Source organism: Lutra lutra, chromosome 8 (assembly GCF_902655055.1).
Source record: "Lutra lutra chromosome 8, mLutLut1.2, whole genome shotgun sequence".
Lineage (NCBI taxonomy): Eukaryota > Metazoa > Chordata > Mammalia > Carnivora > Mustelidae > Lutra > Lutra lutra.
In genome coordinates this window covers 117,001,454-117,014,830 of record NC_062285.1, presented here as the reverse complement: position 1 = coordinate 117,014,830, position 13,377 = coordinate 117,001,454, and the positions used below count along the sequence as shown (strand labels likewise).

The 13,377-nt window shown below is 35.0% G+C and overlaps 1 protein-coding gene across 3 annotated transcripts in view; it reads left to right on the top strand.

Annotated features, from left to right (window-relative positions):
- Window positions 1-13,377, top strand: part of EEA1 (early endosome antigen 1) — a 123,974-nt gene that overhangs the window by 73,325 nt on the left and 37,272 nt on the right. For all 3 annotated transcript variants that reach the window (XM_047740758.1, XM_047740757.1, XM_047740755.1), the window contains 5 exons: window positions 776-925; window positions 2,622-2,741; window positions 9,211-9,414; window positions 11,904-12,104; window positions 13,209-13,322. In XM_047740758.1, the coding sequence (XP_047596714.1) occupies window positions 776-925; window positions 2,622-2,741; window positions 9,211-9,414; window positions 11,904-12,104; window positions 13,209-13,322 (789 nt within the window). The remainder of the gene's footprint in view (window positions 1-775; window positions 926-2,621; window positions 2,742-9,210; window positions 9,415-11,903; window positions 12,105-13,208; window positions 13,323-13,377) is intronic.

Genomic DNA, 13,377 nt, shown 5'->3' with positions numbered 1-13,377 from the left:
AAGAGAAACTGACTACTGTTTCTGGTAGTATTAAAGAAAATAAAGAATTTAAGAGAGTGATAGTTCTTAATTTCAGGGGAAATCTCTCCTTTAGTTTTAACTGGGTAGGAATTTTAAAGTTAATGAATGAGGGACACCTAATATCTTCTCTTTTATTTAGAAATTATGTACTAATTCAAGAATTTGGGAATGCTTTGTGCTCTATTCAATACCCAAATGTAATAAGTTAATTGTGGTGGTTTGCAATTATGAAAAAACAAGAATCACTATGAAATTAAAAAAAAAATACTGTGGAATAGGTCTGAGTGTGTACCTTGACTGTCTTCATTTTTTTTCTTTTTTAATTGGACTCATGACCCTGAGATCAAGACCTGTGCTGAGATCCAGAGTCAGAAGCTTACCTGACTAAGCCACCTACCTGCCTTGAGCATCCAGATTTTTAAATTTTATTTTACTGTTTTAAGCTCCTCAAGTGATTCTGACACTCAAGTCCAAACAAGAGCCTTTGGTCCACTGTATTTTTGTCTGTATGTTTGTTTAAGACAACAAAAAGCCCCAAAACTGTAAAGTTTATTCAGTTTTATGTGATCCATCATAATTTATGTGATTAAAATTCAGCTGAATCTTAGGTTCCCCCCAAATACATGAAAATTAAGGTTTATACCTATACTGGTAAAAAAGAAAATATTGTTTAGAAAGGTAGGTCGTGGTGGTGATGAGTGTGTGTGGGTTCTCACATATGTACTACACAAACTTTTCTTTTTCTTTTTTAAAGTTACATACCAAACTTCTGGAGACAGAGCGCCAGCTAGGTGAAGCTCATGGTAGGCTAAAGGAACAGAGACAACTTTCAAGTGAAAAGTTGATGGATAAAGAACAGCAAGTGGCCGATCTACAGCTCAAACTTTCTCGTTTGGAAGAACAGGTAAGCTAACATTTCAAGTTACTTTATAATAGCAAGTTTATTGATAGATTTGAGGCATCTTAAATAGTATTATGGTTTAATTTTTTAATTGTTAAGAGCTTTAATTAGACATTTTTACTTTAAATTGTGACATTTATTTCTTCCTACTAAAAAATCTCACTTATTATTAACTATATTAGGTCATTTTGTTGTGACTGTATTCTCTAAAGTCTCAATTAAAATGTGTTGAGAAGACTACTCTTTTAGCTTGAGGCAAGAAAGACCCTGGGGGTGAACCTTTATTAGGCTGCTGAAGGGGAGGAGTCTTCCTGCCCAGGAAGGACAACTTCCCAATAAATCAGTGAAACATGAACACAGTTGGTGAGGATCTTTAATGTCACATATTTGGTGCATATAAACTTTGAGTTTGCATTTAAAGATTCTCGCTTTTGCAATTTAAGCATAAGATTGAATGCTATGGTAATTAAAGATGCAGTTGTCAAAAATGGTAACTATTATTTGGTTAAAGTAGAAGTTATAATTAAATTATGCCTTCCGCTAGAATTGAACAAATACTGAGAGTTAAAATCTATAACTTCATCAACTGGTTTTCTTCTAGATCTAGAATCTTAGAGATGATAGATAACCCATTCTTTTCCAGAAAGTAAATAAGTATATTATAGAAAAAAAAAAAATACTGATACTGTGTTAGATTATTGTTACAAAAAATCTGTATGTAATCAATTCCTTGATCATACTACTATACAAAAAAGCAGTAATAAACTAAATGCCAACCTAGGAAAGAATTGTGTTCTTAGGATGAGAGTCTATTCCTAAGGAATAGTTTTATAATCATGAGATTAAGATTCCATAAGAAATGAGATACTGCTTTTAAAGTTGATTTTATATATTGTCTGAATTTAGATTTTTTCTTCAGACTTGAGAATTTTAAGAATTGAAGTAATGCCAGATTTTTTTTTTTTTTATTAACAACATATAATGTATTATTGGTTTCAGAGGTACAGGCCTGTGATTCATTAGTCTTATACCCAGAGCTTATTACATCACATGCCCTCCTTAATGTCCATCACCCAGCTACCCCATCCCTCCGCCCACCTCCCCTCCAGCAACCCTCAGTTTGTTTCCTATGATTAAGAGTCTCTTACAGTTTCCTCTCTCTCTGGTTTCTCTCCCTCTCTGGTTTCGTCTTGTTTTATTTTTTCCTCTCTTCCCCTATGATCCTCTGTTTTGTTTCTTAAATTTCACATATCAGTGAGACCATATGATAACTGGCTTTCTCTAGATTGATTTATTTCACTTAGCATAATACCCTCTATTCCATCCATGTTGTTGCAAATGGCAAGATTTCGTTTTTTGATAGCTGAGTAATATTCATACACACACACACACACACACACACACACACCATATCTTCTTTATCCATTCATCTGTTGATGGACATCTGGGCTCTTTCCATAGTTTGGCTATTGTGGACATTGTTGCTATAAACCTTGGGGTGCAGGTGCCTCTTTGGATCACTACATTTGTATCTTTGGGATAAATACCCAGAAGTGCAATTGCTGGGTTGTAGAGTAGCTCTATTTCCAACTTTTTGAGGAACCTCCATACTGTTTTCCACAGTGTAATGCCAGATACTTATGAATGATAGCATTATGCCTTTAAATTGTGAGGTGACAATCTACAATTTTTTTTTAAGTTGAAGGAAATAGTAACAAATTCCTCAGAATTGCAGCATCAATTAGATAAAACGAAGCAACAGCATCAAGAACAACAAGCTCTTCAGCAAAGCACTACAGCAAAACTTCGAGAAGCTCAGGTAAATATTAGTATGTGAAATATTGGCCTTTTAAACAGAAATTAACCAAATCATTATTCTTTTGTTATAAAACAAGATAATGTGAAAAACTTGATTATGAAGGGCTTTGATAATTTTTAGTGTCTGGATGATCAGAAAATCTTTTCCTTTTAATTGCTGTGTTGAAATTTTCTATTTTAAAATTATCATAACTAGATTTCTTATTATAAGTAGACTTGTATAAAATATTTAAATTTTATTAAATTTCTTTACTAAATTGACCTATTTAAATAAAATATATTTATTAAATTATATATACAAAATAAATGATTTATTGCTTATTATTTTTAAAAGTACTTTATTTTAAAAACTTAAAAAATGCAAATAAAATTTCCTAATTTAGCCCAGTTAAAAAGAACATTTTGTGTTTACAATAGACATTAATAATTTTTGGTCATGTCTTTACCTACTTCAGAGCTATCATGTGACCACTGGAATTGTAGGTATAAAAAATATAAGTCGTTGGGTTACATTTATGTAGATTCTATAGTATAGCTTATAAGATTGAAAGGAGTAAAATTTTCGTTTTGTTACAGTGAGGGGAAGAGGGTACCCAAGTGTTTGAAATGAATTTGAAATGAAATGAATTTGACTTTGACATTCATTTATTTCTTCAATCTTTGATTAATTCATTGAATATTATTGAGCACTATATGTCAGGCACTGTGGTAAGCACTGAAAATAAAGAGATGAGTAAGACACAGTGCCTGCCTTCTAGAAAATGGCAATCTAATGATGTGCACATAGAAACAATGTTGGGATTTAAAGGAGGCTGTAAGTAATACATCTCTCTTACTCCTCTGAGTTTGGAGAGTGGGGTGGGAGTTAGGTGGATAGAGATAAAAATATTGTACTCATTTACTTGTTTTTTCATTTATCCAGTCAACAAATGTGTTTTAATGTCTACTCTTAGCCAAGGAAGTGATTTTGTGCCTGTGGCAGCAAATGAAATAGACAAAGCTCTCTGCTCTCATGGTTAAGTGCTATGGAGATGAAAAAGAACAGGGAGTAGGAAAGATCTGGGGGCGGGGCTGGAGGTGGGACTGCAATATTAGATAGGATTGGCAGGGAAGGCCTCTTTGAGAAGATGAAAGGCTCGAAGGAAAGGAGAGTGTGAGGCATGTGGATATCAAAGAGTGCATCAGTACATTAAAAGGTTCTGAAGCAGGAGCATGTCTAAGAAATAACAGGAAGCCAGTGGCTGGAGTGGTATGACTGGTGAGAAGGGTAAGAGGGGCACAGAGTCATGGAGACCACAGAGAATGAGAACATGTCAGGCTTCATAGATCATTTAAGGATTTTACTTGTGAGTGATGTGAGAAATCACTGAAGGATTCTGAGCAAAGGAGTAACATGATCTGACTTAAAATTTCACAGGATTGCTCTGGCTGTTCTATTGAGAGTACACTGTGGGGACACATGAGTATAAGCAAAGAAATTAGCTAAGAGACTACTACAGTGATCCAGATAAGAAATATACATGGCTTGGATCAGAGTGGAAGCAGTGCAGGTAGTGAGAACTGGTTAGAGGCTATGTATGATAGCCTCTATCATATGTATGATAGCCTCTATGATAGATTGATGTGGAATGTATAGAGAGAAGTGGATGATTCCAAGAAGTTTGGCCTGGGTAGTTAGAAGGATGGAGGTCAAACAAGATGAAGACTGAGAATCCTATTGGGCTTGGCAACATGGAGGTCATTGATGACATTGATAAGAGCAACTTGGATAGAGAAGGAGGTATGAAAGCCTGATGGAAAGGGTTCAAGAGAAAATTGGAAGATAGAGTTTGATACAATGAATATAGATAACTCTAGGAGTTTTACTGTAAAGAGTAGCAAAGAAATAGAGTAGTAAGACTGAGGTAAAGAATTTGGCATGGGTCTGCAGCCAAATGTGCTTTCTTATGTGTATCCCAGAATTAAATTTATTCATCCAGTCACAGCTGGAAATGAGTCATTCAACTTCTTAGAGGCAGGTTGTCTCTTAGCCTGAAGGTAGAGCAAGGAGCTGAGTTGAACATGCTTCCTTATTCTAAACTTCCAGTTAGTTAAATTCTCATTCCCTGGGGAAGAAGAAGAAAAGGATGTTGAAGAGGCCAGTCAGTCTCTCCTTACAGAAACATGAAAAGTCCTTAAAACCCCTAAAAAAGAAGTGTAATCAGTGTCATTCTAGGTGTATATATGTATATAAAATTATTATGGCATCACAAAGGGCAATTATCTAACTCAGAGTCTGGAAAAGAGCAGTCATTGGAAACTTATTAAAAGTGACAATTTGAGTTGCAAAGGATATGTAGATGTTTCTGTGTTCATGAAGATGATTATAGTAAGTATATTCCAAGTAGAAATTAAAAGGACAAGGATACTGAAGCTGATATGAACTATACTGTTAGGTTTTGCTGGAGCTTAAAGTGTAATTTAGAGTTTAGTTAGAGAAGAGGCCAGAGCATTAGACATGAGTTAAGTTTATAGAAGGTCTTGTGTGACATTTATCTTTGAAGATAGAAAGGTATAGAAGGTCTTGAGATAGAACTCCTGTGGCCAGATTGGGTTTTTAAATAGGTCATTGCTGTGGTTTTGTGAAAGGTGGATTTCAGAGGGAATATTCTGAAGCAGGAGTTCAGTTAAAAGACTAATAATATGCAGTAGTTTAGATGAAAATAATAATGCCTTAGTTCAAGCAATTGTTGAAAGGGCAAATACGATTAATACTTGGGCAGTAAAATAAGTAGGACTTAATAGTTGTAGGGAATGAGAGAGAAAGAGGATGACGTCCAGATGGATAACACTGGGTACACGGTAGATGGAGGTGTCATCAAATATGTGAGTCAGCATGAGACAAATGGACATTTCATCAGGCTGTATGATGAATTCAGTTTTGGACATTGCTGAGGCACCTATAGGATATATTTATTTAAAGCTTAGAGGAGGAGACCAGGCTATATATATTAGCTGTGAGAAACATCACTAGATATGGGGTAAATGCAATTACTGGAATAGATGTGATCAGCCAGGGAGGGAGTGTAGTGAGGAGAACAGATAACTGCTAACATAGGACTTCTGGGAAACACTAGCACTTAATGGCATAGAATGGAGGAAGAGCAGCCCAAAGAAAGAGAATAATCAAAGTAATTAAGGAGAACCTGCATAGTAGAATCCAAAAGATTGGGGAGAGTCAAAAGTTGGGAGTAATCAGTAACTTCAAATGTGGACATGTAGTAGGGATGCCGAGTATGATAAGTGAAAAATGTCCATTATATTAAACTGTAATTACATATTATAAATATATATTCTTAAGTATATTTTAAGGATAAATTAGTGACCTTATTAAACATAATTTCAATAAAATGATAGAGATGGCTGAGTTTTGATGAGTAAATGAATGATGGGGGAGTTGGAAAAGTCAATTTGAATTAATTTTTTAAAAAAGATCATTTATCTATCTATCTATCTATCTATCTATCTATCTGACAGAGACAGAGAGAGAGGCAGTGAGAGTAGGAACACAAGCGAGGGGAGAGGGAGAGGAAGAAGCAGGCTTCCTGCTGAGCAGGGAGCCTGACTCAGGCCAGGCTGATCCCAGGACCCTAGGATCATGACCTGAGCTGGAGGCAGACGCTTAACCACTGAGCCACCCAGATGCCCCTTGAATTACTTTTTTAGAATTTAAAAATGAATTTTATAAAGACTGGGCAGAGATGAGTGGGGCTTGTTCTGGGAATTGTTTTTGAAAACAAAAGATGCCTAAACATGTTTATAGTCTACGACAAAGAGATTGGTAGAAAGGGATTAATTGACGATACTGAAGGAGAGGTTACAGAAATAATAAGTTACTGAAAAGCTATGAGATAACAGATAAAATGGGTGGTGGTAAATTTGAACTTACCCTCCCTTGAAGAATATTCTTTGAAGCTTGAGGAAAGAAAGTATCTGTCTTTATAGATATGGGGTTGGAAAATCAAGGTGCTTCATCCCAGAAGATTTGCCCCCTCCTCCCCCCCCCTTTTTTTTTTTTTGGATAAAGTTGGAGATGGCAATAGTTGAATGAAAGGCAGGCAGATATTAAGAATTTGGAGAGAATACGGAAGCTTTTAAGTAGTTGTTGAGGCAAATATTTGAGGGTAAGAACCTTAATCAAGTGAAAGGATTGGTAAGATGGTTCTGAGTATGTGATGGAGGTTGGACTCTAGAACTCTGTAGTGGCAGTAGTCTATGAAGGTTTAGGATTTTGCTCTCACAGTGCTTAGAAATGTAGATGTGGAGTCAGCAGTTTACAACATTGAACTAGGATTGGGCTTTTTTTTGGTAGCTCTGTTGGGAATTTGAAGGTGAAAGGAATAGGAGAATGTTGAATAGTTGAGAGAATAGTTAAGGTTAGTTCATATCTGTATATTAGGTTCAGGAAGAGAAATGAGGCATAAGCTATATATGCTAGAAGAAAATTGAGGTCAGTGTCTGTTCGGCATTGAAGAGTAGAAATGAGGTCATGAAATTGGAAGATGGTCAGGAAGTTGTGGTCATAGAGTTGTTGGACAGTTTTTTCCCATCTGGAACAATTTCAAGTGATTATAAGATCCTACATGTGAGTGATTGAATAAAATGAGTAAGGGTCCAGGAATTAAGATGATATGAATGTTGAGGCTGTGCTCTTAATTCTTTGTATATTTTGTATTTCCCAGAAAATTGGCAGAAATTGGGATTGAGAGAAAAACTAAGTCAGGTCTCAAGTCTTCAGTGGATGAGGTAGGGAATTATAGATGATAGCAAAACAGAATAGAGGATAGAATAAATGAATAACATACTCCCCAAAGCAGCATGAAGCTTTTACATGATGGGGAGAGTTATGGGGTGAAAAACCAGGAAGGAGTTAGCCTCCCTTGCTTGCCCAGCAGAATGGTTCTTACATATCTGAGAGTGTTGAGGGGGAATCAGCATCTGTAAAGGGTGAACCAAATTTCACTTCTGACTTGGAAATAGAGTGACTATTCTGGAAAAAAGCTTAGTCCTGGAGCTGTGGTTCCAGAAGATGAGTGGGATGTGGAGAGTGGGGTCATTAGTGGCAGAAGTAGAGAATGAGATCAGATGGGTTAGGTTGCCTTTCATCATTTTGTGATTAAAACTTAAAGGAGAAACATGTTTGAAAGTGATCTCAGATAGTGCAGTATTGGTGCAAATTGTTGAGAGTACCAGGTGGTTGCTGACTCAATCTGAGCACAGTAGTGTGGGGTACTGTAAGGTTTGCAGAGGGCCTGGCTAGGGCCTGGTTTAGGGAGAAGTTCTCTCAGGCTGTGTTAGAATGATGGAGGCAGAGCCAAAGGCTGTGGGTTAGATAGCTCCAGAATATTAATGGGCATTGTTCTGGGTGTGGGCTAATGCACCCTGCTCTGTGTAACATTAGGCCCTTGCTAAAGTAAAAGAAGAGGGATCCCTTGATGTATATCAATAGAAGAGTCCTATTGGAGTATTGAAATGAGCCTTCATGAGTATACGTGTGTTAGAGTGCAGTCCTTTATTGCTCTGTTCATTCAACAAATATCTTAGAGAGCTTGGATACATCAATGAGTAAAACAGACAAAAATCCTTACCTTTGTGGAGCGTGCATTCCAGTGAGGGGGTGGAGGGAAACTGATAAACATGAAAAATAAGTAATTTACTTAGTATGTTAAAAGTTAAGTGCTATGGAAAGGTTAAAAAAAAAACATTCAGGAGGAGTATTGGGAGAGGCTGCAATTTTATTTTATATTTTAATTTTTTAAAAGATTTATTTATTTTACTAACAGAGTACTCATGAGTAGGAGGAGGGGTAGAGGGTGAGGGAAAGAGACAGACTCCCTGCTGAGGCAGATTATTAATGCCGGGTTGAGTCTCATGACCCTGAGGTCTGGTGTCAGCCAGAATCAGGAGTCGGATGCTCAACTAACTGAGCCACCCACATGCCCCTAAAGGCTGCAGTTTTAAATGTAATGGTTAGGGTAGGTGATTGAGTAGGTGACATTTGAATAAACATTTGAAGGAGAGGAAATGAGCCATGTGACTTTGTGGGAAAGGTATTCTAGACAGAAAAAACAGTGCAAAGGTCCTGCGGTGGGTGTGCCTGGTGTGATAAGGAATAAGGAGAGTCCTTTGAGTCTGCAGTGGATTAAAGAAGAAGAGGAGTAGTGGGCAGTGAGTTTCGAGTGTTAGAATAATAATGTGAATAATTGAAGGTTGTTTTTAGGAATTAAATTCTAATTTATTATCAATAATATAGGTTTGTATTATTAAATATATAGTTCTAGTTATTTAAGTTTACCATGTTAAATGTAATAAGTAGTTAAAAAATGTAAGACTAAGAGTTTGAGTTGCAAAATGTATTATCAATCATTTTGTTTGAAGAATGACTTTTTAAGTTCTCTATCCTTAAGTTAGTAGTTTTCACTTCTTTACAGAATGATTTAGAACAAGTACTACGTCAAATTGGTGATAAAGACCAAAAGATCCAGAACCTTGAAGCCTTATTACAGAAAAGTAAAGAAAATATTTCCTTACTAGAAAAAGAAAGAGAAGATCTTTATGCAAAAATTCAGGCTGGTGAAGGAGAGACTGCTGTTCTTAACCAATTACAAGAAAAAAACCATACCTTACAGGAGCAAGTAAGCATGCCCAACGTATTCTATTTCTAAAACTGATTTTTATCTTTCTAAATCTTACTAAGTGCTTTGTTTAAATGACTCTTCATTCTGTTTATTATTAGTACTTTTTAAATATTATGTTATTTTGACGACTACCATCTCATTTACCTTAGAGCTGGGTTGCTATTAGAGTAAAAGTAAGTCAGCATAATTTGACAAAGAAAATCTCAGTTCATGTCCCAGCAAAAAACTTATTACCTGTGTGACCACAAGTAAATCTTTTTACCTTGTCAGCTCATTAGAAAAGTAGAGATGTTATTAATAATGCATTCTTGCTTCATGATATTTTGTGATGTTTTGAAAAAAGAATGAGTATTTATAAACTGAATATTTATAAACTGAACATATTTATTATAAAACACATTTATAAACTGAAAGTACTAATCAAGTTACTTGTTACTATGTATTAGTTAATATGGGGGCTTACTAGTTAATTATATTTTGGTCATGATATGTCTTTGGAATACAGAGCTAATGATAATTTTGATAAGTTGCTTATATAGAATTTATAGTTGCTTTTTTTGAAGAGAAGTCTAATAAGAGAGTTATAATTAAATGAAAAAATGGTAAAATAAAATATCAATAGGTAATGCCACTTTTCTAATTCTTTTTAAAAGAATAAATAAAAATAAATCTATGTACTTTGCTTCCTATCATGTTGGAGTAACTGGTATGTCTTTAGTCCTTTCACCATAAATGACTAGAACAGTAGAAAAAAAATGTGTAAAACTACTGTTTTTAGATATTGTATAACAAGCAGTGCAGGGCTTTGATTCCTGAGAGAAGAGAAGCAAGGGAAGTGAACCTTTTGATCATTCCAGCTTATGACCGGGAGACATCTTCCAGACTGAGGCGCAGGTTGGGGGGATCCAAGGAAAGCACAGTGGTCTCACTGAACTAAGGAGTGAGAAATTGAAGTTCAGAAAAGTTGAGGCACCTGATACTTGTGGGGCAGAATATTGGAGAGGGGGGAACAGTGGAGAGAAGCAGCCCCAGAAATCTGTATACGGGATCCACTTGAGCCTTTAGCTGACTGCTAAACTTTCCATTCATGTGGTGGGGCTTCATGAGGCCAGGCAGTGAACAATCATTAGGAAGCTGCAAACGGAAAAATGATCAGGGCTGGGAGATGTTCAAATCCAGGAAGAGAATAAAGATGTGGTTCAATGCTTTGGGGACATTTAGTAGAAACCCTGGGAATGTCAGATCTTAGGATAAAGCTAAACTAGCCCTAGGGTAAAAGCTAGTGTACACCTGACCTAACAAAGCATAAAAAGAAGCCTCAAAATGATCCAGCTGGATCACAGGTATGTTAACTGCCTGCTGGAACAAAACTAAACATTTCTGAAAGAAGACAACAAAATCAGGACTTGTTATCATAAATATAAAAAAATTACTAGACATTCAAAGAAGAAAACATGTATGACTCTTAAAATACGCTTATTACTATAAAGGAAAAACTATAATAATGGAAATAGAAGTGAAAATGATAAAGAATTAAATGGAACTTCATATGTTTATTATTCCATATATAAATATAAATATACACACACACATAAATGGGCTTAATAAATTAACCAAGTAGAAAGTGCAGTAGTGAACATTAAGACAAGGCAATTGAAACTGTCCAAAATGAACCACAGAGAGAAAAAAAAGCCTGGGCTAAAAAAACCCCTCAAAAAACCAAAAACCAAAAAACTCTGCTTTAGTGACTGTGGGACAGTATCATGTAATCTAGCATACATGTAATTGATGTGACAGGGTGGGGAGGAGAAAATAGTTATTGAAATAATGGCTGAAACAAGTTTCAGATTGATTAAAAATGTGAATCCATAGATTCAAAAACCTCAGTGAGCTCTAAGCAAGGTACACCAAAGAAACATCAAATGAATTGGATTTCATCTAAATTGAAATGTTTGCTTTTCAAAAGGTGCCATTACAAAAATAAAAGCCGAGGCACAGACTGGGAGAAAATATTTGCAGTACATATATCTGACAATTCAGAAATACTCAGAATATATAAGGAACTCTTATTACTTAGACCAGTGATTGGGGCTACAGATGAGTGGAGGGTACGGACTGCAAAGGGGCATGAGTAAAGCTTTTGGGGTAATTGAAATGTTCTCCATCTGATTGTGGCAGTGGTTAAATGAGTGTGTAATTTATCAAATCTCAAGCTGTGCAATTAAATTGGGTGAATTTTATTTCATATAAATTATAGCTCAGTAGAGATGGTTTTAAAAATAATAGGAATCTGAATTAATTGTTGTTTTCTAATAGTTTTGAGAGATTGCTTATTTTTGGAAAGATGTGAATAAATTTTCTTGAAGAAAATATGAGATAACCTATCATAGAGCACTTTAATATTCTCATGGGCCTTAAATTTTTTTTTTTTAGTTCTTATTATATCATTTGTGATCTTCATAATTAGAGTCTTGCTTGTATGATAGGTAACTCAACTCACAGAGAAGCTGAAGAATCAGTCAGAAAGCCATAAACAGGCCCAGGAGAATTTGCACGACCAAGTGCAAGAGCAGAAGGCACATCTTAGAGCTGCACAAGACCGTGTTCTTTCCTTAGAAACTAGTGTCAGTGAATTGACTAGTCAATTAAATGAGAGCAAGGAGAAGGTTTCCCAGCTTGACATACAGGTAATATTGAATTATGCAATTTAATGTGAGTTTGTCTGAATAAAACACCTATTTTAGACCATCAAATGTTATAAATTCTGTTTCTTTCTCCTTGTGTCTCTCTTTCTGTCTCCCCCTATTCCCCACCACTCTCTCCCTCTCTCTGCTTTGTTGATTAATGGAAAAACAGTAGGAATAGGAATTAAATAAAGGTTGTATCTAGACAGTTTATTGAGCTTTCATGTTTGCCTTTTTTTTCTTTATTTCTTCTGGCAAACCTTACCTTCTGAAACCGCTAGATTTTTTTGCTTTTCTTTTTTTCTATGAAATCCTTATTGTTTCTGAAGTTCAAAGTCATTTGATATTATGCCATTAGATTTCTATGTTAAATACTTTTGACTTTGATTTTTTAGATTTTACTTTAAAGGTTTGATTTTAAAAAATCAAACGTTATATATTTTATATATATATTTTTAGTATATATATATTAGTATATATATAGAGAGAGAGTTATATATTTTTAGTATACATTCTTTCAGAGGCCAATATAGATGCCTGTTCAATGAATTAATGATGGGATGGTAATTAAAACAGATTTCTTTTTCCATTCTCATTGTTGGTTTCTTATCCTATACTATAGAAAGAAAGTAATCGAAATATTTCTAAACCTTGATTTTCTTTATTTTAGGAAAATAATTCTATTGAAAATAAGCAATATAGAATAGTAGAACAGGGATAGTTATTAACTTGGAGGAAGAGGATACACATTTCTTCATATTCAAAATATAATTATTTGTTATATGAGTTATATGATAACCCAATATTTGGATGTCCAATTTGAGAGAGGGAGAAGTATTTTGGTGTCATGTAGGGACATATATATCATCATGTATATCATGATAAACTTCATCGTTTATCCAAACATTATTAGGAGTCTTTTCTCCTACACATTCCTGTTTGGGGGATAATCATATACTTACTTTTTTTTTTCAATGTCTTAATCCTTATGTTTTTTGCCAAAGGACTTAATTTTAAAAATAATTTAGTGACAAAAGCCATGTATGTTCACGAACTGGGAAATCGAGAACTAACTACAAATTAAATGACTGGTCGATTTTACTACAGATTAAAGCGAAAACTGAATTACTGCTATCAGCAGAAGCAGCAAAAACTGCTCAGAGAGCAGATCTTCAGAATCATTTGGACACAGCCCAAAATGCATTACAAGATAAACAGCAGGTAAGTGAACCTGATGCAGTTTCATTTGATAAACTAATGTTTTGGTAGATGAATT